This window comes from Cetorhinus maximus, chromosome 2 (genome assembly GCF_964194155.1).
Source record: "Cetorhinus maximus chromosome 2, sCetMax3.hap1.1, whole genome shotgun sequence".
Lineage (NCBI taxonomy): Eukaryota > Metazoa > Chordata > Chondrichthyes > Lamniformes > Cetorhinidae > Cetorhinus > Cetorhinus maximus.
This window is the reverse complement of record NC_135880.1, coordinates 142,570,555-142,596,825: the sequence shown is the minus strand read 5'-3', so window position 1 is coordinate 142,596,825 and position 26,271 is coordinate 142,570,555. Positions and strand designations below refer to the sequence as shown.

The 26,271-nt window shown below is 44.6% G+C and overlaps 1 protein-coding gene across 2 annotated transcripts in view; it reads left to right on the top strand.

Moving 5' to 3' along the window:
• Nucleotides 1-26,271, top strand: part of LOC144698292 (A disintegrin and metalloproteinase with thrombospondin motifs 3-like) — a 335,384-nt gene that overhangs the window by 222,370 nt on the left and 86,743 nt on the right. For both annotated transcript variants that reach the window (XM_078570263.1, XM_078570260.1), the window contains exon 6: nucleotides 11,526-11,609. In XM_078570263.1, coding sequence (XP_078426389.1) covers nucleotides 11,526-11,609 — 84 coding nt within the window. The remainder of the gene's footprint in view (nucleotides 1-11,525; nucleotides 11,610-26,271) is intronic.

The window sequence follows — 26,271 nt, the reverse complement described above, 5'->3', positions numbered from 1 at the left end:
CAAAACACTAGCATGCAGGTACAGCATGTAATCAAGAAGCCGAATGGAATGCTATCCTTTATTTTGAGAGGAATTGAACATAAAAGTAAGGATGTTATGCTTCAGTCATACAGGGCATTGGTGAGGCCGCATTTCGAATACTGTGTGCAGTTTTGGTCTCCTTATTTAAGGAAGGATGTAAATGTGTTGGAGGCAGTTCAGAGGAGGTTTACTAGATTGATACCTGGAATGAGCGTGTTATCTTATGTGGATAGATTGGATAGGCTAGGCTTGTTTCCACTGGAGTTTAGAAGAGGGTGACTGAATTGAAGTATATAAGATCCTAAATGGCCTTGACAAGGTGGACGTGGAAAGGATGTTTCCTCTTGTGGGTGAGTCCAGAACTAGGAGGCACTGTTTTAAAATTAGCGGTCACCCTTTTAGGACAGAGAAAAGGAGAATTTTTTTCTCTCAGAGAGTTGTATGACTTTGGAAATCTCTGCTTCAGAAGGCAGTGGAGGTGGGTCACTGAATATTTTTAAGGCAGAGGCATTTAGATTCTTGTTAGGCAAGGGAATTAAGGGTAATTGGGAGTAGATGGGAATGTAGAACTCGAAAGACAAACAGATCAGCCATGATCTTATTAAATGGCGGAGCAGGATCAAGGGGCCCAATGGCCTACTTCTGCTCCTATTTCCTATGTTCGTAATGACTTTATGGGCCGGATTTTCATGTCTGAAGAGAGGCAGGCAAGATTTTAAAATGGCCGACCGGACCCAATTCCCATTGTGCGGGATTCTTATGCCCTATGATTTTAGACTATCTGCTCTTTCCATGGAGTTGGGCCCATTTTAATAGGAGATGTGATTTACATCACCTCAGAGGAGTCAAGAACCATTGGAAACCCTAGTCTGGATCTAGGGACCTTTTGACAGCTAAGTTCAAAAAGTTGACAACTTCACTTGTCATAATCTAATGCTGTATGACATGTTAAATATATTTTAACACAATATTTGTCCAGGGAGAGGAGGGAGTCCAGGGGGAGGAAGGAATCCCAAGAGGGGAAGGCTGGAGGGAGGAGTAAAGGAGTCAGGAAGGGGGAAGGACTCGGGGGCGGGGGAGGAGTTCCATTGAGGTCGGGGGGAAGGAGTTCCAAGGGAGCAAGGAGTCCAGAGGAGGGATGTCCAGGTGAACTTGCAAGGGAGGGCTCTGTTGAGTCCATGACTGCCTCCTGGGGAGCGAATGGAGGGTGGGCGTGGTAGGAGGGAATGATGAGAATGACTGAGGGCAAAGTGAGGCGGTAGGGTCGTAGGGTGAGGGTGGCGATGATATCGGTAGAACGGACGGTGAGAGAGGTTGGTGGGGACTTGGATGCAGAAACGGACCCTGGGGGTGGGAAGGAGGAGGTCAGAGAGGTTAATGTGGATGGAGGTGGGATTTATCGGAAGGAAGGGAATGTGCACGTTCACCTGGACACCCCTGAAGGAAAAGGGTTGTGGCTGATAAGTCACAGTGAGGAGGTGGAATGTGATGCCAGGAGAGTCGACAGTGATGGGGGAAAGGAAATGGGTGACTGGTGGAGAGAAAAGAACAGGGGACCTGAAGAAAAATGTTAGGCGCACCATGCTTGCTAAGTCGAAAATGAAACGAGAGTCATGATGGGCGAGATCAGGTGCTGCATTGGGAGTGTGATCGGTGGGTGGGCAGAGATGCAGCTCAGCTCAGATGGACAACTGAAAGTGAACCCCAGCAGGCAGCATTGAAAATGCTCAGGACAGTGAGGCGAATGCGATATGGGAAAGATCCGCATGCGTAGGACAGTGCTTGCACAAGGCTCTGAAAGGCCCTGCTACACACATTCTCCCTCCAGAATCACTTGTAGACCAGCTGCTCCCTCTGCAGTGACAGAGGACAAGGTTGAGATGGTCACAGGCAAAGAGGATTCGGAGGGAGAGGACAGAATGTGAGATCCCTGTGAGGATGACCCAGGGGTGTCCAGCTGTCGATGCACCTACCTTCGGGTGGCTGAGGGCCCCGATCTGACTACTTTTGGGGAAAGAGCACTTGGGGTGATGGCGAGGTGCCCCGTTTCCCTCTCGCGTTGCCACTGCAGGATGAGACCTCCATACACACACATGTGGGCACCACTTCATCAGAGAGCAGGCATATGCACTCCTCCAACTCACGTGCCTCTCTGATGAGGGCTTCCACCAGCTCTGCATGCTGTTCCCCTGCCTTCTGCTGACTCTCCAGGATGAGTTGGAAGGCTGAATCCAGAGGCTTGTCATCTGACTCGGTCCTCACAGATGCCTCTTCCCCAGCACTCCTCCCGGTGCCGGAGAACTTGGCTGAATCTGCCACTTCCTGCTGCAGACACGTGTGCATGCAGTGACCACCAGATTGCGAACCCGATCCTGCTCAAGAGATAGGTCCCACCGAGCTGTGTGTCTCTGCGTTGGTGCAGGGTGTGGGTAAGCGATGTGATGGGTTTTCCAGGCTGCTTATTTCCAGCTCTTCAATGGAGGAGGTGTCTTCTTGGCTGGAGGTGAGGACGTGGATGGTGCTGTGGGACTGGCTGGGGCTGAGGGTGTTGGTTGCTTGGCAGAGCTCCCTGTGAACCAAGGTAGAGATTATTAGTGCATGACAGCAGAGTCAAAAGCAGGAGAGAGAGCACTCATACTTGTGTTGAGAGAGGGATGATGTTGTGCAGGATCCTCACCAGGGTGTTTTGTTGGCCACCGACCTCACTGTCGCCGCAGGCAGGGTCCGCGTACTCACCAGTCAGCGCAATGGCATGCTGCTCAAAGTGAGTGAGGGGCCTAATGTGGGCCATTTCACCCCCAATCTTGGACCTCTCCCTGCTGTTGTGAGCCAGGTTCTCCTGTATGAAAACAGATGGAGAGAGTATGAGCAGGACACATAGCACTGTGTGGAATGTGTGATGAATGGAGACATGACAGGATGAGGACGTGAGATCCAGAGGATATGAGCCTGATGGAGATGTGAGGGTGTGTTGTGAGAGTTAGTGATGTTGTCCCTTGAGGTGTGAGATCCCTGTGGGTGTGTGATGGGTTTGTGAGTGTGTGAGTTGAGAGTGATGAGGAGTGTATCTTATTCTGGCATGAGACCATTCATCATGTTGCGGCACAGGGTGGCTTTCCTCTTTTGCAGGGCATTGGCGCTGACCACCACTGCCACTGCCTCTCATGTTGGATTGGTGACTTTGCTTGCTGGTCTTCGCGCAGAGGGGGGGTAGAGGACAACACGGTGGGCCTCCACTACGTCTAAAAATTGCTCGAGGGATGCATCATTACACCGGGGTGGTTGGGGAGGGGGAGCTGCGGTCTTCTTGCCTTTTGGGGCCATGTCCTCCATGCAGCAGCCCTGGGCTGGAAGCACTGAGAGGTATGCGCACGGCTGCTCTTCAAATATGGTGCCTGTTGTGATGAATCGATAAGGTGATGACATGGCGGGTGAATGAGATCCCGCCCACCATCGAAACGATGTGTTTCCCAGGAATGCATGATTAATGAGGCGGGATTGGGACAATTTGGAGTGAAAAGCCACCATTGTGGCCGATGGGAAAAAAGATCTTTTTCCCGCCCGCTACCACACAGTGCATATCTGGGATAATTCCATGCAAAAGAACAGATGGCCATCTGTTCTTCTGCTTCAAAGGTTGAAAAGATGGCTGAGATCTTTCAAAGACGTCAAAGGTTTTTAACATATCCAGCTTTGGTAGTTCTACTGACACAGCTGTGCACTGGAATCTCACTATGAATACTTGCTCCAGTTCCAAACCCACTAATGGTTTAGCTCAGCAGGGGCTGTTGACACAGCTGTCAAGGGAACTGTGAGCTTTGTCTCGATTAAAGTTTTATGCGCAGTTAAAGTGACTAAAGTTTTTGGAAAGGTTTTTGTATGGCTGCTTGTTTATTTTGACAGTTTTATAACCTCTTAAGAGGAATAAATTTTTTCAGTTGAAGTTTGAATGGCTGTGTGTTTGATTGGCAGCTTTATGAACTTGTAAGAGGATTAAGTTTTCTTGAAGAGGTTTTTGAATGCCTGTAATATACAATGAGGAGGAGAGTAACAGACTTCAGGAGAACATAGACTAGTGACATGTGGTGTCAGACATTTGGCGGATGGAATTTAATGCCGAGAAGTGTGAAGGGATTTTTGAATGAAGGAATAGGGAGGCAATATAAACCAAAAGGTATAATTTTAAAGGGAGTGTAGAAATGGAGAAACCCGGGGATTCACACACATAAATCTTAGAATGTGGAAGGGCAAGTTGATCAGGTTGTTGAAAACATTAGACATTTAGTTCTTGGGAATGCACTGGAGCAAGTGGAGTGTGTTACAGTGGGAGAATATTTGGATAATAGTGACCATAATATAATTCAGTTTATAGCAGTTAAGGGAAGGAAAAATCAAAAGTGAAATTACCCAACTGGATGAGTGACTTAAGAAAGAACCTAACACAGGTGGACTGAAAACAAAGATTGGCCAGGAATTCAGCTAATGAGCAATAGCAGACCTTCAAGGCGGAGGTAGTTCAGGCATGAACCAAGCATATTCCTGCAAGTTGGAAAGATGACTTATCCAAAGCCAGAGCTCCCTGGACGACAAAGGAAATAATGGTTAAAATATAACAGAAAAAGAAGCTTTTTGACAAATGTCAGATACAGAATACAATAGAACTCAAGCCGGGAGTGTTATGAAATATTGCCCACTCATCTGAATGTGTGCAGCTGCAGTAACACTCAAAAGACTCAACAGCATCCAGGACAAAGCAGCCACTTGACTGGTACCCCTTCCACTATCTTAAACATTCACTCCATCCACCCCCAGCACAACATAGTTGCAGTATGTACTATTTACAAGATGCACTGCCAAAATTTCTTCGACAGCATCTTCCAGAACAGTGATCTCTACGATCTAGAAGGACAAGGGTAGCAGGTGGATGGGCAAAACTACCACCTGCAAGTTTCCTTCCAAGTGACTGGCAATCTGATTTGGTACTATATCGCTGTTCCTCACTGTTGCCTGGTCAAAATCCTAGAACTTTCTTCCTGACAGTCCTGTGGATTTACCTTCACCAAACAGAATGCAGCAGTTCATGAAGGCAGCTCATTACCACCTTCTGAAAGTCAATTAGAGATGGGCAATAAATGTGGAGATTGCTAGTGGTGCTCACATCCAGTGAATGAGTAAAAAAAACCCAAAATTAATTCACACCTGAGGAAGCATAGCTAACATAGATTTGTTAAAGGAAAATAGGGTCAGATTAACCTGTTCAGGTTCTTTAATAATGTAACAGAGAAGGGTGAAGAAAGTAGTGCAATAGATATATTTATATATAGTAATGAAAACGATACTTGCCTCAGAATGGATAGTGGAAGTCGGGAACTTAAGCTCCCGATGGACCTTGGAGCTTTTCTGCATGTGCAGACTGGGAGCGGGCTGCACATGCGCAGTTCTGCAGTGTAAGCTCTTCGAGCCCAGGACAGGCCCAGCGCACCTGCGCATTAAGAGAGAAAAAAATGGTACGAAAACCTGGTCAGTTGACCAGGAGTGGAGCGCCATGGAAGACTATCGTCACAGGCAAGGGACAGGGAGAGGTCCCAAAGGGAGAAGGGACAGGGAGAGGTCCCAAAAGAAGAGTCCCACAGAAGGGGCAGGGACAGGAAAAGATCCAAGATCAGTTTTTAAAAAGAGGAGCAAAGAAATGGGCCCGAATAGGAAAAGGGCTGTGGGGAGCAGACTTTAAATGAAGAAGGCAGCTGAAGGCTGGTGACTCCGTGCTGCGGGCTGTTGGGACGAAGGTACCACTTTGGAGCAGTAGTTTTCTGCTTGGTGTGGCTGAAGATCTGGCGCTGTGCTTGTGAGTTGGTGCTTGGGTGTATACTTGGTATACAGTGGAAGGAAATCTCAGGAGACGAGATTGAACCCCTGCAAGGTGGGCTGTTGTTGGTGCCGCCCAAGTTGAAGTGACTTTTGGAAGAATTCCCAGGTTAGATCTTCAAAGGTGAAGACTGGAATTTTTCATGAGAGAGACAGAGTTTCAATGAGATTGGTTGACTCAAAGTGTTTATTGACATCTAGGTGGATTGTTGAGAAATCCATAGACTCTGTCTTGGCTGCATCTGCCATTTATTTTGGAGTGTGGTGTGTTCAACCACAATTTTTTGATAATTCACATGCATCTCATACTTACCCTGAATGTTAGAGTATAAAATCGATATTGTGAATTGTTTTATCCCTCTGGCTTTGTATAGTAAAGCTTATTTTTGTTTGTTCAAAACCCATGGAATAGTGTGGCTTTATTCCCTGAGCAAGTGTCTTAAATCTCAAATATAAAAGCAAAATACTGCGGATGCTAGAAATTTGAAATAAAAACAGAAAATGCTGGAAAACCTCAGCAGGTCTGACAGTATCTGTGGAGAGAGAAACAGAGTTAACATTTCAAGTCTGTATGACCCTTTTTCAGAGCTAAAAAGAGGTAGAAATGTGATGAAATTAATAGTGTTTAAGGGGGTGGAGCAGGTGAAGCTGGAAATAAGGTCAGCGATAGTTGGGAGCTAAGGAGAGATTGACAAAGATGTCGTGGACGACAAGACAAAGGGTAATGTAGTGGTAAGGGCTGAAGAAGATGCTGATAGTGGCGTAAAGGTAACAAAGCAGAATGTTTTACTAGCAGAATAAGGGTAAGCACTCTGTGAAAGAGCAACATGGAAAAAGTAACAGATGGCCCTTTTGGGGCAGGGTCATGCTTGCAGACTGTGCAAAGGTGCTCTGCAAAGCGATCACCCAGTCTATGTTTGGTCTCCCCAATGTAGAGGAGGCCGCATTGGGAGCAGCGAATGCAGTAGACTAAATTGAAAGAGGTGCAAATGAAGCGATGCTTCACCTGAAAGGAGTGTTTGGGGCCTTGGACAGTGAGGAGGGAGGAGGTAAAGGGGCAGGTATTGTACCTTCTGCGATTGCATGGGAAGGTGCCGTGGGGGTGGGAGTGGGGTGGTGTTTGGGGAAAAAGGAAGGAAAAGGGGATAAAAAGAAGATTAAAAATGGGATAAACCAATGAATAAAAATGAAAATAAGTGGATAAAAAATGAAAACAAATTTTAAAAAAAGGAAATTAAAAAAGGGGTGAAGATAGAGGAGAGAGTTCATGGTCTGAAGTTGTTGAACTCAATGTTAAGTCTGGATGGCTGTAAAGTGCCTAATCAGAAGATGAGGTGCTGTTCCTCCAGTTTGCGTTGAGCTTCACTGGAACAATGCAGCAGGCCAAGGATGGACATGTGAGCATGGGAGCAGGGTGGAGTGTTGAAATGGCAAGCGACAGGGAGGTCTGGGTCATGCATGCAGACAGACCGAAGGTGTTCTGCAAAGTGATCACCCAGTCTGCGTTTGGTCTCCCCAGTGTAGAGGAGGCCGCACTGAGAGCAGCGAATGCAGTAGACCAAATTGAAGGAGGTGCAAGTGAAGCGCTGCTTCACCTGAAAGGAGTGTTTGGGCCCTTGGACACTGAGGAGGGAGAAGGTAAAGTGTTGCACCTTCTGCGATTGCAAGGGAAGGTGCTGTGGGAAGTGGGTGAAGTGTTGGGAGTGATGGAGGAGTGAACCAGGGTGTCCTGGAGGGAATGGAATGCTGACGGGGGCGGGGGGGGAGGTGTGGTGAGGGGAAGATGTATTTGGTGGTGGAATCATGCTGGAGTTGGAGGAAATGGCGGAGGATGATCCTTTGAATGCGGAGGCTGGTGGGGTGAAAAGTGAGAACATGGAGGACCCTATCATGGCTCTGGAAGGGAGGGGGAGGTGTGAGGCGTGGGAGATGGGTCAGATATGTTTGAGGGCCCTGTCAACCACAGTGGGTGGGAAACCTTGGTTAAGGAAGAAGGAAGACATGTCAGAAGCGCTGTTTTGGAAAGTGGCATCATTGGAACAGATGTGACGGAGGCAAAGGAATGAGATGGAGTCCTTACAGGAAGCAGGGCGTGAGGAGCTGTAGTCAAGGTAGCTGTGGGAGTCGGTGGGCTTGTAATGAATATTGGTGGACAGTCTGTCACCAGAAATGGAGACAAAGAGGTCAAGGAAGGGAAGGGAAGTGTTGGAGATGGACCGTGTGAAGGTGATAGAGGGGTGGAAATTGGAAGCAAAATTGATACATTTTTCTAGGTCTAGACAAGAGCATGAAGTGGCACCAAAACAGCCATCAATGTATTGAAAAAAGAATCGCGGGAGGGGGCCTGAGTAGGACTGGAACAAGGAATGTTCTGCATGCTCCATAAAGAGACAGGCATAACTGTGACCCATGCGGGTACCCAAAGCTACACCTTTAATTTGGAGATAAAAGCAAAAAACTGCGGATGCTGGAAATCGAAAACAAAAATAAAAATACCTGGAAAAACTCAGCAGGTCTGGCAGCATCTGCGGAGAAGAACACAGTTAACGTTTCGCGTCCATATGACTCTTCAACAGAACTAAGTAAAAATAGAAAAGAGGTGAAATATACGCTGGTTTAGGGGGTGTGGGGGGGTGGTTGTGGGTGGTAGAGCTGGATAGAGGGCCAGTGATAGGTGGAGATAGCCAAAAGATGTCATAGACAAAAGGACAAAGAGGTGTTGAAGGTGGTGATATTATCTAAGGAATGTGCTAATTAAGGGTAGAAAGCAGGACAAGTAAGGTACAGATAGCCCTAGTGGGGGTGGGGTGGGGTGAAGGGAAGGGATCGAAATAGGCTAAAAGGTAGAGATAAAACAATGGATGGAAATACATTTAAAAATAATGGAAATGGGTATTTTATTTGGAGGAAGTGCGACAAGTTTAAGGAGAAACTGTTCAGTGAGAGAACAAGTTCAACCAGATGGAGGAGAGTGGTGGTGGATGGGGATTGTTCGGGCTTCTGTTCAAGGAAGAAGCGAAGAGTCCTCAGACCATCCCGATGGGGGGATAGAGGTGTAGAGGGATTGGACGTCCATGGTGAAGAGGGGGCAGTTAAGGCCAGGAAACTGGAAATTGTTAATATGACGTAGGGCATCAGAGGAATCGTGTATGTAGGTGGAAAGAGACATAAGAACATAAGGAATAAGAGCAGGAGTAGACCATTTGGCTCCTGAAGCCTACCCTGCCATTCAATAGGATCATGGCTGATCTGCCCCAGGCCTCAACTCCTCTTCTGCGTCAGCTCCTCATAGCCCTCAACTCCCCAAAATTTCAAAAATCTATCTACCTCTTTAAATACTTCCAGTGATCTAGCCTCCACAACACTCTGAGGTAGAGAATTCCAGACAGTCACCACCCTCTGAGAGAAGAAATTCCTTTGCATCTCAGTTTTAAATGAGTGTCCCCTTATTCTATAACTATGTCCCTTAGTTCGAGATTCCCCCACTTGTGGAAACATCTCAACACCTACCTTGTCAAGCTCCCTCAGAATCTTGTACATTTCAATAAGATCACCCCTCATTCTTCTAAACTCTAATGAATAAAGGGATAACCTGTTGAGCCATTCTTGATAAGTCAACCCCTTCATCCCAGGACTGGACAAAGGGAGAGAGAATGGAGCCAAGATAGGAAGGAATGAGTTCCATTGGGCAGGAACAGGCTGACATGATGGGTCTACTGGGACAGTCTTGTTTGTGGATTTTGGGAAGGAGGTAAAAGCGGGCTATCTGGGGTTGGGAGACTGTGAGGTTAGAAGCTGTGGAGGGAAGATCTCCAGAGGAGATGAGGTCAGTGACAGTCCTGGCAACAATGGCTTTACATTTGGTGGTGGGGTCATGGTCCAGGGGGAGGAAGGAAGAAGTGTCTGAGTGTTAGAGCTCAGCCTCTGCGAGCTAGAAGTCAGTACGCCAGTCAACAGCACCACCCTTGTCGGCAGGTTTGAAAACAAAGTCAGGGCTGGACCTAAGAGAATGGATTCAGCCTATGATATCTTAGCATGATAAAAACACTGGTGCATACATATGGAGATCTAGTACCCAACTGAACTGGTTTAATCTGGTTTTAGTTTATATACATTCATACACAAATGGCCACAAGAGGCTGCTATTGCGATGATCATGATCTGGAATATACCTCCTGAAAGGGGAGTGGAACCAGATGCCATAGTAACCTTCAAAAGGGAATTAGATAAATACTTGGAAGGGGGAAACGTTTACAAGGCTATGGGGAATGAGCAGGGGAGTGTGACTAATTGGATAGTTCTACCAAAGAAGTGGCACCAGCACAATGGGCTGAATGGCCTTCTGTGCTGTATCATTCTGCTTTGGCAGAAGTGCAAATTCTTCTTTAAAACAAGTGGAAATAACTGGTAGGACTTTTATTTAACAATTATATAGTTTTTTTTTAAGATACTGATCTGTTAGAGATTAAGTAAACTACTAATGGGGCTTATAAACTAATCCATATTGGCATGTCATGATTTTTATACAGTATCTCTTGTTTTTTTCAATAGTTTGTTTCTTGGTTTATGAGACAGTGGGGTTGGCATGTCTGCAAGTACAGTGAAGTCAAGGGTTCCACTGCTGCTCCTCCTGGCTCAACAGCAATTTTTTAAAAAACTTACCTTTTTGGGTTGGTTGCTGCTTAGTCCGCAGGGACTGCTAAAGAATCCTTAATGCCACAGGCTGCGATGCACGTTGAATTTCAGTTTATCAGAGGAAGTCTATAACAATTGTTAGCTCCCTATTCTATTTACCTAAGGGGCCTAACGCCCACTTTAGGCAGCAGTCAGGGAAGACTGAAAAATAGCCTGACCCTCAATAGGGTTGGACATTTTTCTTTTTTTAAATTTATTCATTCATGAGCTGTGGGCATCGCTGGCTGTATATATTGCCCATCCCTAATTGCCCTTGAGAAGGCGGTGGTGAGTCACCTTCTTGAACCACTGCAGTCCCTGTGTTGTGGGAACACCCACGATGATGTAAGGATTAGGCACCCTTGTGACGTGGCTCATTGGCCTCCAAAATCAGCCCTCTTAGTATTGGTTTTCAATGGTTGTACTGAGTTCTAATTTTTACTCTCATGATGCTCTTATGCCTTTGTGGTCTTCACCAAGTTTGGACCACTTCCTCTGAACTAGTCAGGGCCCCCAAGCAGATCCAGTGAAAGGGCATGCAGTACATCAATGAACGCAATCATCATTGGCTAATGCTCTACAGCAAGTCACTGCTTAAACAATAATTGGATGAATATTTCATGGTATAAAACTCCTACCTTGTTAGTCCTCTGATTTACTAGGAGCAATGTCACAGGAAATGCATCAAATATTTAACAGAGCTTGAGCTGGCATATGTACTTAAATTGGTGAGCTCGAAAACCTTTCTATTTAAAATATAAGAATGGCTAACTCTTATATAGGGAGATCCAACTGAGATTGTGCCATAATGAGATTAATTATACAGTTGATATTTGCATTTAAGTGCAAAATAAAGGTAGAGCTGTAACTTGAGTAGAAGATAATGACACAGGCAGCTTCCAGAAACAGGCGGATAATTTGCAAATTGGAATAATGTCAATACTGTCCCTTCCTTTCGTTGTCAGGTTAATGAGATTTACCACGATAAATCGCTGGGAGCCCACGTGAATGTGGTACTGGTACGAATGATCATGCTGGGATATGCAAAGGTAAGAGTAGAGTCCAGACTGTTCACAGTCTATCACGTTTTAAGTGTTTTCCATTTTGACAAGCTGTCGCAGAAATGGTTTAGAAAGAAGAGGACAAATGAAAAAGTAAGAGCTGATTCGAGCTATTTATGTGATATCTTGAGATATCTTTACATTTCAAAATGGGACTTTGTGCATTCTTTGCCTCTCCTCTGTATATGTTTTATTCATTTGCACATTATTTAGTTATAAAAAAAAACCCTAATAGCAACAATTCATGAGAGCTGGTGGCTATAATTAGAAGTTTCAGTCAGATAATAATTGATGACTAATTAAAATGTGCAATCAATTCACCCTTTCTAGCTTAGTTGGAAAGGTGTTTGTGCAGTATCACTGGTGGAAAGTGGCTCCTTCTATTGCAGAGACTCAATTGAAGTGAGAGTGACTGCCCTTGACATCAAGGTAGCATTTAACCGAGTGTGGCATCAAGAAGCCCTAGGAAAACTAGAGTCAATGGGTATTGGGCGAAAACTCTCCACTGGCTGGAATCATACCTAGCACAAAGGAAGATGGTTGTGGTTTTTGGAGGGCAATCACCTCAGTTTTGGGACATCACTGCAGGAGTTCCTCAGGGTAGTGTCCGAGGCCCCCTCACCTTCAGCTGCTTCATCAATGACCTTCCTTCCATCATAAGGCCAGAAGTGGGGAGGTTCGCTGATGATTGCACAACGTTCAGCACCATTCACAACTCGTCAGATACTGAAGCCGTCCATGTCCAAATGCAGCAAAACCTGGACAATATCCATGCTTGGGCTGACAAGTGGCAAGTCACTTTTGCATCACACAACTGCTAGCCACTGACCATTTCCAACAAAAGAGAATCTAACCATCGCCCCATGACATTCAATGGCATTACTATCACTGAATCCCCCACTATCAACATCCTGGAGGTTACCATTGACCAGAAACTGAACTGGATTAGCCATATAAATACTGTGGCTACAAGAGCAGGTCAGAGGCTAGGAATCCTGCGGCAAGTAACTCACTTCCTGACTCCCCAAAGCCTGTGCACCATCTACAAGGCACAAGTCACAAGCATGATGGAATACCCCCACTTGCCTGGATGAGTGCAGCTCCAACAACACTCAAGAAGCTTGACACCATCCAGGACAAAGTAGCCGCTTGATTGGCACCCCATCCACAAATATTCATTCCCTCCACCACCGATGCACAATAGCAGCAGTGTGTACCATCTACAAGATGCACTGCAGGAACTCACCAAGGCTGCTTAGGCAGCATCTTCCAAACCCACAACCACTACCATCTAGAAGGACAAAGGCAGCAGATACATGGGAACACTACCACCTGGAAGTTCCCCTCCAAGCCAATCATCATCCTGACTTGGAAATATATCACCGTTTCTTCACTGTTACTGGGTCAAACTCCTGGAGCTCCCTTCCTAACAGCACTGTGGGTGTACCTGCACCACATGGACTGTAGCAGTTCAAGAAGGAAGCTCACCATCACCTTCTCTAGGGTAATTAGGGATGACCAATAAATACTGTCCTGGCCAGCGACACCCACATCCCATTAATGAATAAAAAAAATTATTGAGGGATCGATGACATTCCTCAATTGTGAAGTATCTAGGCAAGGAATGCCACTTAAAACTGTCATGCATTTTTCCCATTCAGTCAGAAGGAAGGAATGTGAGTAGGCTGCTGTGATATTAGGGCAGGCTGCTGGCATGAGTTCCAACATCCTTCATCTGTGGTTTGCTTATGAGGTAACTGTTGGTGCACTTCAATGTGGTTGACTCTTAACTGCCCTCTGAAATGGCCTAGCAAGCCACTCAGTTGTATCAAACCACTACAAAGTCTCAAAAAAGGAATGAAGCCGGACATACCACCCGACATCGACCTAGGAACCAGTAACAACAACGGCAAACTTAGCCCTGTCAACCCCACAAAAGTCCTCCTTACTAACATCTGGGGGTGAGTGCCAAAATTGGGAGAGCTGTCTCACAGACTAGTCAAGCAACAGCCTGACATAGTCATCACCACAAAATCAATCTTACAGATAATGTCCCAGACACCACCATCACCATCCCTTGGTATATTCTATCCCATCGGCAGGACAGACCCAGCAGAGGTGATGGGACAGTGGTATACAGTTGGGAGGGAGTCCTCAACATCGACTCTGGACCCCATGAAGTCTCATGGTATCATGGGCAAAACATGGGCAACATGGGCAAAACCAAACATGGGCAAGGAAACCTCCTGCTAATTACCATGTTCCGCCCTCCCTCAGCTGATGAATCAGTGCTCCTCCATGTTGAACACCACTTGGAGGAGGCAAAGAGGATGGCAAGGGCACAGAATGTACTCTGGGTGGGGTACTTCAATGTTCACCATGAAGAGTGGCTTGGTAGCACATGTACTAACCGAGCTGGCTGAGTCCTAAAAGACATAGCTGCTAGACTGGGTCTCCACCAGGTAGTGAGGGAACCAACAGAGGGAAAAACATACTTGACCTCATCTTCACCAACCTGCCTGCCCCAGATGCATCTGTCCATGACAATATCTGTAGGAGTGACCACCGCACAGTCCTTGTGGAGACAAAGTCCCACCTTCACATGGAGGATACCCTCCATCATGTGTGGCACTACTGCCGTGCCAAATGGGATAGATTTCCAACAGATCTAGCAACTCGACTGGGCATCCATGAGGTGCTGTAGGCCATCAGCAGCAGCAGAATTGTACTTGAACACAATCTGTAACCTCATGGCCCAGCATATCCCCTACTCTACCATTATCATCAAGCCAGGGGATCAACCCTGGTTCAATGAAGAGTGCAAGAGGGCATGCCAGGAGCAGCACCAGGCATACCTATAAATGAGATGTCAACAGTGTTATGGCACAGCCGATGGTAAATGCTGAGTTGTTCAAATCCCAAAGGGAAACTGGAAACAACTGCCACAACTTGTTTTTCAATTTGTATAAATTTTGAGATGCGTGCCCTGTATTCAGTAGTAACAAGACCACCAAGTCTTATAGGTTTTTACAAAACTACATTAAATATTTATTAATAGAAGAAATAGCTTTAATACATACATAGATCTACAAATTACTGCTATGAAAATGTTTAAATTCCCTACTCAATCTAACTCCCAGTTACACTTTCGTTAAGGCAACAGTAAGATACATAGGGCTGCATCTTGCAGTCGGTGAGCAGAGAGCGGGGCCCGCTCGCCGAGGCATAAAATGACGCATCATTTAGATTTGCTGAACAGTCAACGGCCACTTAAGGCCTTTAAAAAGTAATTAAGCCAAATAATGGACCTGCCCGTCCAACCTTAAGGTTGGCGGGCAGGCGAGGAAACCAGACTGCCTTTAGAAAAAACACGAAACCTCATCCCCGGGCGAGATGAGGTTTCATGAGGGCTTTAAAATGTTTATGAAATGGTAAAAGAAAAGAAGTTGACATGTCCCAGCTCATGTAACAGTGTCACATGAGTGGATATGTCAGGAATTTTTTTCCACACTGCCACAAATTTTTTAAAAATCCAGCAATCTCCCTGAGGCATCACTTAGCCTCAGGGAGATCTGTGCACTCTTTCGCATGCATGCGCAAAAGAGCGCATTCCCGGCTGAGGGAACACCCCACCCCCCGCCGCCCGCACAGGGAGCACACAGCGCTTCCAAGCGGACGTCACACTGGGCGGGCCTTAATTGGCCCACGTAAAATGGCGGCGCACCCCCAACGTGTGCTCCCACAGTTCTCCCCCAACGGGGGGAAAATATTGCCCATAGATTTTAAAAGACCCAGGCAAAGAAACATGATACCCTGAACAAGTCGACTTCCAGGTGAGTTTTCTTAACTTCAATTCTTTAAAGACAACAGCCTGAGGCATAGATGCTGAAGGCTTTTCACACACTTGGAAGATCTTAAAATGCCTTCCCTTACACACAGCCCTTGCTCCTTCGTTATACATATCTTCCTCTTTGAATGCAAATACCCATTGTTTCACTGTGTCTTTCGAACTTTTATCTCCCTGATAATAAAACCCTCTCATAGCACTAAGTTTTACCAGTAATCTTTGGGAAAATAAACACAGTTTCGAAACTTCACCTGGCTAGGTGACACATTTCACCCCTCCTTTGAAAACAATCCAGTATGGTTTATTTCAAAATGCAAATGTTCCTTTGACATCTATGTTTCTAAACTTCCCCTTGTTTATCTAATTAACATTTCAAACCTAACCTCTCTACTTAGATCAAAGCACCCAGGCTAGCTGCCTCTAATTCAATTAAATCTCATATACACACAGACATGCATACACACAGACACATCCCACTATTATTCTATTTTACAAGAAATTCCAATAACATTAGGAGAATTATTATATCTTCTTGACATCCCTTCCATATTGAAAAATGTACTGTCATAATTTAAATAGACAGCTTCATTTTTATTGACCCATCTTATACTATCTCCTATACTTATCTATATACTTACACTATTACATTACCAGATGCATGCATCGACATAATATATATTGTTAATCTTTCGCATCAACAGAAATCATTCCAGTTCAGAGTCCAGAAGGAGAATTTTCCTGGTTGGGCGCGGACGGGAGCACAGCTGATCGCCACCCGTGATCAGCTGGGCACTGCCATTTTATGTGGGCGGGCCAATTAAGGCCCGCCCAACGTGATGCGCACCCGGAAATGCTGAGCGCTCCCTGTGTGGGTGGGGGGAGTAGGCTGAGTCGGGGAGTACGCTCTTTCACGCAAAAGAGCGCAGAAATCTCCCTGAGGCACAAAGCTGCCTCAGGGAGATTAGTTTTAGTTGAGAAAATTTTAATAAGGAAAAAAACAATTTTAAGACATTTCCCCTCATGTGAAAGTGTCACATGAGCTGGGACATGTCTATGAATGTTATTAAACATTTTTATAAAACTTTAAATACATTCATGAAACATCCTGCCTGTGGATGATGTTTCATGATAAATGCAAAGGCCGCCTGGGCTCTTCGACTGCCCGCCAACCTTAATTTTGGACACGCAGCTCAGTTTATTGTTTTAATTGATATTTAAATGGCCTTAATAGGCCTTTGACAGTTCGGCGGGTGTGCACCCCCCGAACTGAAAATCTGAATGTTGCACGGTGACGTCGGGATGCATGCCCGACATAACCGCACGTCATTTTATGTATTGGCGAGCAGGCCCCGCCCCCACTCGCCGAGCCAAAGATTCTGGCCCAGGTTTTTAAATGTCCAATTTTCCCTTAATGCTTCAAACTCTTGATAAAGCATCTGCAATCAGATTTTCTCATCCAGCTAGATTAAATGGTTGCAATAATAAACTCCATCTGAATAGCCTTGCACATTTGTCTTGAAATTTGTCCAGAAAATTAAAGGATTGTAGTCTGTATAAACAATTGTTTATGATGAATTGTTTTAGATTTCAATATACTGCAATGCTAACACCAAACCCAATGTCTCCTTTTTGGTCGTTGAATATCTTCTCTGTTGATACCCTATCGGTTTTTCAATTTCAGTGTCATCTTCTTGTAACAGTACAGCCCCAATGCCTATATCACTTGCGTCAATGGCCAACTTAAATTGCTTGGCCTAATTGGGCACTGTCAAAACTGATGTCATAGTTAATACAGTTTTCAAACTGTCAAGTGCCTTCTGACACTCCTATGTTCATTGACTATTCTTGTTCTTTTTTAATAGCTCAGTCAGTGGAGCAACTACACTGCTAAAATTTGGTACAGATTTCCGATAAAACCCACTCATTCCCAGAAATCTCAAAACTTCTTGTTTTGTTGTAGGCACTGGGAAATCCATGATAGCTTTGACTTTCACATCTCTCAGAGCCGTCTTATCATGTCCAATGGTATGGTCTAGATATATAACTTGTGCTTTTGCAAGTTCACTTTTATCCAAGCTCATCACCAAATTAGCTTCTTGTAATCAAGTAAATAATTCTTCCAGATGCTGTAAATGCTCATCACACGTCTGACTGAAAACGATTAAGTCATCAATATAAACAGCACAATTGCTTAGACCACCAGTTACTTTGTTCATCAATTTTTGAAATGTCACAGGTGCATTCTTCATACCAAATGGCATGACTTAAACTGATATAGCCCATTTGGCATCACAAACACCAATATCTCCTTTGCTCTCTCCGATAATATTATTTGCCCATATCCTTTTAGCAAGTCAATCTTTGTGATAAGCTTTGATTATCCCACATTCTCATTGCAATCCTCCAACCACGGTATTGGATATGAATCCGCTTTTGTCACCGCATTCACATTTTGATAGTCCACATGCAGACTTTGTGTTCCATCTGGTTTCGGTACCAGTACAATAGGCGAACTCCAGTTACTGCAACTGGACTCAATGATATTACTTGTGATAACTTTGCTGGATTTAATCTATAAGGATGTTGCCTTATCGAAGATGAAACTTCTACAGACACATCATGTATAGCTAAGTCTGTCCTCCCCAACTCATTTCTATAAATAGCTTTGTGTGACTGCAATAGCTTTTCCAAATCACATTGGCACTTGTCTGGAAGGTAACTCAATATTACATTTAAATTTTCAAGTACCCCCTCATCATTCAATTTGATTAGAGAATCTTGCATTTCTACTTCTTTCTCTTTATCTGCTACCACTAACACCTCCTTTGGGTCCTCTTCCCTGTCAAAGTACTTTTTAAGCATAGTTACATGACATACTCTCTGCTTCTTTCTTCTATCTGGAGTATTTATTAAATAATTTATTTCACTCAATTTCTTTTCAATCCTGTAAGGTCCATTAAACCTTGCCTTTAAGAGTCACCCAATACAGTAACAGAACTAGCACTTTCTCTCCAGCAACAAAATTCTGAGTTTTTTTAAAAATTCATTCACAGGATGTGGGCTTTGCTGGCTGGGCCAGCATTTATTGCCCAATCCTAGTTGCTCATGAGAAGGTGGTGGTGAGCTGTAGCCTTCCTATCTGCTTTCATTCTCATCACTTGTTGTGATATCTTTAAATGTTCCCTAGCCAACTCACATGTTCTGTCTAATCTCTCTCTGAAGTTTGATACATAATCCAGGAGAAGCATTTCTGAATTTTGACCCACCAATTTCTCATGTCAATTTCAGTAGTCTGTTACCTCATGATGATAGACTAGTTCAAAAAGACTAAAACCAGTCGATGCATTAGAAGTGTCCTTAATAACAAATAACAAGAATGAGATTCTCCCATCCCAATCCTGTGGATAATCCTGAATTTACATTCTCACCATGGTTTTTAGAGTTTAATGCCATTTTTCCAAAGCCTCTTGTGACTCAGGATGTTAAGCTGTTGTCTTAAATTGTTTTATCCCCAAGCTGTTCATTACTTCCTTAAACAGCTGTGACATGAAATTTGAACCCTGATCTGATTGTATTTCCTTAGGTAAACCATATCTTGTAAAAAAATTTAGTTAACTCATCTACAATCTCCTTTGTTGTAATGTTTCTCAACGGTATTGTTTCAGGAAATCTGGTAGACACATCCATTATTGTCAGTAAATACTGATTTCCATTTTTAGTCTTAGGGAGGGGTCCTACATAATCAATCATGGCCCTAGTAAAAGGCTTTTCAAATGCTGGAATTGGAATTAAAGGTGCCAGCATAATCACTGCTTGTGGTTTCCCTATCACCTGATGTGTGACATGCTCTACAGAATTTGACTACATCCCTATGCAATTCAGGCCAATAACAATGTTTCTGTATCTTTGCCTGTGTCTTTCTAATTGCTAAATGTCCCCCCATTGGAATTTCATGAGCTATCCTCAGAATCTCATTTCTATACCCTAATGGGATAACAATCTGATGTACCTACCTCCAGCTTTCATTTGCTGAAACATGGTACGGCCTCCATTTTCTCATTGAAATATTATACTTAAGGAAATAAAATTCTGGAATACATTTTGCTTCTGCTTCTGAGTAAGCTGTCTGATATAAATGTTGTATTTACAAAACTTTTTTCTGGAACTCCAATAACTGTTTTGAGTTAAACACTTCAGCTGAATTATCTTCTGCTCTGTCTTACTGAACAATATTATCAAACACAGTGTCAGCTAATTGGATTTCAAAACCTTCTTCCTGGCGTTGAGCTGCCTGTCCTTCTTGTTTTTCTTGTTTCAATCGATGAGCCTGTGATCTCGTTGTCACACAAACTGGAAACAATTCAGGATGCTCTCTCTGTAACACTTCTGTTGAAGACACCGCTACAGGCTGCTCAACTACCATAGGCATCACCAGCATCTGTGATCCAGTTATATGCTTACTCAGAATAAATTGAACCCCTACAATGGACAGTTTTTCCACCACTCCAACAGTCACTTTGCCTGTTTTTCATTTACTCCTTAAATTTACCTTCCACAATGGAATAGGTTTAGCATTTCGATGAACCCTACTTATTATCACCTGTTCCTACAATACTCCCCCTGAACAACAAATGTCACTATCTCACAACATTAAGGATTGACTAGCCCCTGTGTCTCTTAAAAGTTTAACATCTTTACCTACTCCACCCTGTACACATAGAAAGACTTTCCCATCACATGCAAAATATCTAAACATTTCTGTAACCTGCTGCTCCGAAATCTCCTGGGGGAATAGTGAACACATTCCCACTTCTTTACCTATCACTGATTCTTCTTGTTTTATCTGTACACAAACCACTGGTTTCTCGTGTGCCTGAACCTCAGAACCCACAGTACTTTTACTTCCAGTACTTTTCAGCACCCCAATAATTCCAACAGATTTTCCCTGCAATTTCCAGCACACTGATTTTGTGTGCCCAACTTTGTTACAATGAAAACACCTCAATTTTTGAATGCCACTTCGACCCTCAGCACCTTTCTATTCGGACATAACACTTTCTGGGGATTTCCACCTACTCCATGGGCAGAATTTTGCCCTTGGTGGGCGTGCGGGCTCCACCAGCTTGGCGGTGGGCGGACAGCCGACCTCCGCCACCGAAATGGAGCCCGCCACCATTTTGAGTGGGCGGGCCAATTAAGGCCCACCCAGCGGCCTTCCCGACAGGAATCGCTATGCGCTTCCTGTGCGGGGGGAGGTGGGGGGAGGGAATCCCCAACTGTCAAAGTGCTGTCTCAGGGAGATTAGTGACAGTGCAAAAAACATTAAAAATAGAAAAATTAAAAAATTATTAACATGTCCCCCTCATGTGACAATGTCACACGAGATGGGACATGTTAATAAAAAGGACATAAACTTTATTACACTTTTTAAAAATGGACATGAAACCTCATCCTGCCAGTGGATGAGGTTTCATGTATTATCAGAAGCCCGCTGGGGCTCCTGGCCTGCCCGCCAGCCTTAAGGTTGGATGGGCAGGGCCTTTAATTATCTTAATTAGCCTGTCAATGGCCTCAATTGGCCATTGACAGGTCGGCAGGCGGACAGCTGATTTCGCTGTCCGCCCGCCTTCCTAAAAATTTAAAGGGACCGGGATGACATCGGGGGTTCCTCCGGATGTCATTCCGCGTCATTTTCCCGTCGGCGAGTGGGTCCCGCCCCCAAATCGCCGATGGGAAAATTCAGGCCCATCTCTTCCCTGACCACCCACCTTCCTTTCACCTTCCACTTTCTATCCTTTTCCGATTTGAACGGGTGATGCAAAAAGGTTTAGTTCTATGAACAAACTCATAATCACCAGCTTTCTCTGCTGCTTGTCTTACCATTTGAATCCTCTGTTCCTCCACATGAGTTCTCACCACCAAAGGGATTGAATCTTTAAATTCTTCCAAAAGAATTACCTCTCTAAGAGCTGCATATGTTGTCTCTATTTTTAATGCCCGTATACACTGGTCAAAATTACTTTGTTTTACTCTTTCAAATTCAAAATAAGTTTGTCCAGGTTGTTTTCTCATATTCTTAAATTTCTGCTTGTATGTCTCAGGAACCAACTCATACTCAAAATAGCCTTTTTTTCACCACATCATAATTCATCGACATTTCTTCTGACAGTGAAGCATATACCTCAGGTGCTCTACCCATCAATCTGGGTTGTAACAACAATATCCTGTTTTCCTGTGGCCATTTCATCTGTTTAACTATCTTCTCAAATGAAATAAAGAATGCTTCAACATCTTTTTCCTCAAACTTTGGAAGAGCTTGTACAAATTTAAACATCTCCCAACTGGATTTTAAGTTAAAGGTTTTTTCATCATCAGAACTTCCCTCAGAATCTGAGGGTTTTTTTTTTAACTTCCAACCTTTTAAGCTGGAATGCCCTTTCTCTTTCCTTCTCTCTTTCCCTTGCCTCTCTTTCTTTACCCTTCTCTCTTGCCTGGAATTCCAGTTCCAGCTTCCTTTCTTTCTCCTGCCTTTCCACTTGCTCCCTTTGAAACGCCCTTTCTTTATCTCTTTCTGCCCTTTCCTTTTCTGCTGCCTCTAGCTCAAGTTTTTTTTCATTTCCTTTGCTTGTTCAAGTTTAAGTTTATTCATTTCTAACTGAAGTCTCACTGCCCCCAACTGTCGCTCACTCGTGTCAGGTATCACTTCCAACTTTAAATGCTGTGCTATAACTTCAATTATATCTGCGTTCCTAGGTAACCCCAAATGTAATTTATCCACCAATTTCAGTAACTTAACTTTAGTTACTTTTTGTAAACCAGCCAAAGTTAATACTTCAACTTCCAGACAAGTCTAAACAGCTGCCAAAGCCATATTGCAATCTCACCACTACAAAAACACCTCACCCCAACTCCTGAATTCAAAGTGCTTCTCGTACTCGTAACCTTAAGACTCACCAACTTCAAAAAAATCAAGGAATTTCAAATATATCCCACAAAAAGCCCCCAGCTATGTTATGGCACAGTTGATGGTAAATGCTGAGTTGTTCAAATCCCAAAAGGAAACTGGAAACAACTGCTACAACTTGTTTTGCAATTTGTATAAATTTTGAGATGCGTGTCCTGAATTCAGTAGTAATAAGACCACCAAGTATTATAGGTTTTTACAAAACTAAATTAAACATTTATTAATAGAAGAAATGGCTTTAAATGCATACATAGATCTACAAATTACTACTATGATAATTTCTAATTCCCCTGTCAATCTAACTCCCAGTTACGCTTTCGTTAAGGCAACGGTAATACATACAGATTTTAAAAGACCCACATAAAGAAGCATGATACCCTGAACAAGTTGACTTCCAAGTGAATTTCCTTAACTTCAGCCCTTTGAAGTCAGCAGCCTGAGGCATAGATGCTGAAGGCTTTTCACACACTTGGAAGATCTTAAAATGCCTTCCGTTACACGCAGCCCTTGCTCCTTCTTTATACGTATCTTCCTCTTTGAATGCAAATACCCATTGTTTCATTGGCCGGAATTTTCTGTTCGGCGTGCGGGGGCATGCTGACATGTAAAATAATGCGTGATGATGTCGGGCGTGTGTCCCGATGTTACCATGCGTCATTACGATCTTTCGATCGATGGGCGTGCACCGGAGTCGGCCGTGCACCCGCCGACCTGTCAAAGGCCTGTTAAGGTCATTAATAAACTAATTAACCAATTGGACAGGGTGCCCGTCCAACCTTAAGGTTGGCGGGCAGATGAGCCCAGGCGGCCTTCGCATTTTTCATGAACCCTCATCAAGGGCGGGATGAGGCTTCATGAAGGTTTTATTAATGAAATGAAATTTTTTATGACAATTCATAAACATGTCCCAGTTCATGAGAAGCTGTGACATGAGGAGACAAGACTGAATAATTTTCTTTTTTCTTTTTTTCCAACTTTCAATTCAAACTTTATCACCCTGTGGCAGCTCCGTGCTTCAGGGAGATTTCTGCACTCTTTCACGTGCATGCACGAAAGAGCACAGACCCCGACTGTCCCTCCTACCCCCGCCTGCACAGGTAGTGCTGAGCGCTACTGGGCACGCTACATGCTGGGCGGGCCTTAATTGGCCCGCCCACGTAAAATGGCTGCGCGCAGCCGATTGCAGGCGGCGTTCGGCTCTGCACCCACCCATGCCCGCTCCCAACCGGCCCACCCAACGGGGAGAAAATTCTCCCCATTATGTCTTTGGACTTTTATCTCCCTGATAATAAAACCCTCTCATAGCACTAAGTTTTACCAGTAATCTTTGGGAAAAATAAACGCACCGTTTCTAAACCTAACCTGGTTATGTGACATATTTAACCCCTCCTTTGAAAACAATCCAGTATGGTTTATTTCAAAATGCAAATGTTCCCTTGACACCTATCCTGTGGGCCGGTCAGGAGCGGGAGCGGGTGGGAATGGAACCGATCGCCACCCGTGATCGGCTGCGCACCGCCATTTTACGTGGATGGGCCAATTAAGGCCCACCCAGCGTGACGCGTGCCTTGTAACACTCAGTGCTACCTGGGCAGGCAGGGGAGGAGGGAGAGTCGAGGCCTGAACTCTTTCGCGCATGCATGCAAAAGAGCGCAGAAATCTCCCTAAGGTACAGAGCTGCCACAGGGAGATTAAGTTCTGAGAATTTTTAATAAAGAAAGTTAAAAATCATTTATACGTGTCCCCTCATGTGACAGTGTCACATGAGCCGGGACGTGTTTATGAATTGTCATAAAAATTTTTATTTCATTAATAAGACCTTCATGAGAGCTCATCCCGCCCATGGATGAGATTTCATGAAAAACGCGAAGTCCGCCTTGGCTCTTCGCCTACCCACCAACCTTAAGGTTGGACGGGCAGCCCTGTCCAATTGGTCAATTAGTTTATTAATGGCCTTAACAGACCTTTGACAGGTCGGTGGGTGTGCAGCCAATTCCGGTGCGTGTCCGCCGATCAAAAGATCGGAATGGCACATGGTGGCATCTGGACGCACGCTCGACATCACCGCGCATCATTTTACGCGTCGGCATGCGGGGCCCGCTCCCACACACCAAACAGAACATTCTGGCTTATGTCTCTAAACTTCCCCATGTTTATCCAATTAACATTTAAATCTAACCTCTCTTCTTAGATCAAAGCATCCAGACTAGCTGCCTCTAATTCAATTAAATCTCACACACATAAACACACAGACACATATAGACACATAGACACATCCCACTATTACCCTATTTTACAATAAATTCCAATAACATTGAGAATTATTATATCTCCTTGACAATCTGGTGAAGCGATAACACAGGATCACTAGCGTGCCAAACAGCATAAGCAGCAAGAAATAGACAGAGCTAAGTGAACTGACAATCAACAGATCAGATCTAAGCTCTGCAGTCCTGCCATATCCAGTCGTGAATGGTGGTGGACAATTAAACAACTCACTTGAGGAGGTGTCTCCACAAATATCCCCATCCTCAATGATGGGGGAGCCCAGCACATCAGTGCAAAAGATAAGGCTAAAGTATTTGCTACAATCTTCAGCCGGAAGTGCTGAGTGGATGGCCCAGCTTGGCCTCCTCCTCTGGAGTTCCCCAGCATCACAGATGCCAGTCTTCAGCCAATTCAATTCATTCCACATGATATCAAGACATGGCTGAAGGCACTGGATAGTGCAAAGGATATGGGCCCTGACAATATTCCGGAAATAGTACTGAAGATTTGTGTTCCAGAACTTAGCGCGCCCCTAGCCAAGCTGTTCCAGTACAGCTACAACAATGGCATCTAGCCAGCTATATGAAAAATTGCCGAGGTATGTCCTGTACACAAAAAGCAGGTCAAATGCAACCTGGCCAATTACTGCCCCATCAGTCTACTCTTGATCATCAGTAAAGTGACGGAAAGGGTCATCAACAGTGCTATCAAGCAGCACTTGCTTAGCAACAACCTGCTCACTGATGCCCAGTTTGGGCTCTGCCAGGGCCACTCAGCTTCTGACCTCATTACAGCCTTGGTTCAAATATGGACAAAACAGCTGAACTCCCAAGGTGAGGTGAGAGTGACTGCCCTTGACATCAAGGCCACATTTGACCGAGTGTGGCATCAAGGAGCCCTAACAAAACTGGAGTCAATGGGAATTGGGGGAAAACTCTCCACTGGTTGGAGTCATTCCCAGCACAAAGGAAGATGGTTGTGGTTGTCGAAGGTCAGTCATCTCAACTCCAGGACATCACTGCAGGAATTTCTCAGGGTTGTGTCCTTGGTCCAACCATCTTCAGCTGCTTCATCAATGACCTTCCTTCCATCATAAGGTCAGAAATGGGGATGTTCACTGATGATTACACAATGTTTAGTACCAATCGCAACTCTTCAGATACTGAAGCAGTCTGTGTCCAAATGCAGCAAGACCTGGAAAATACCCAGGCTTGGGCTGACAAGTGGCAAGTAACATTCATGCCACACAAGTGCCAGGCAATGACCATCTCTAACGAGAGAATGTAACCATCACCCCTTGACATTCAATGGCATTACCATCACTGAATCCTCCACTATCAACATCCTGGGGGTTATCATTGACCAGAAACTGAACTGGACTAGCCATATAAATACTGTGGCTACAAGAACAGGTGAAAGGCTAGGAATTGTGCGATGAATAACTCACCTCCTGACTTCCCAATGCCTGTCCACTATCTGCAAGGCACAAGTCAGGAGTGTGAAGGAATACTCCCCTCTTGCCTGGATGAATGCAGCTCCCACAACACTCAAGAAGCTTGATATCATCCAGG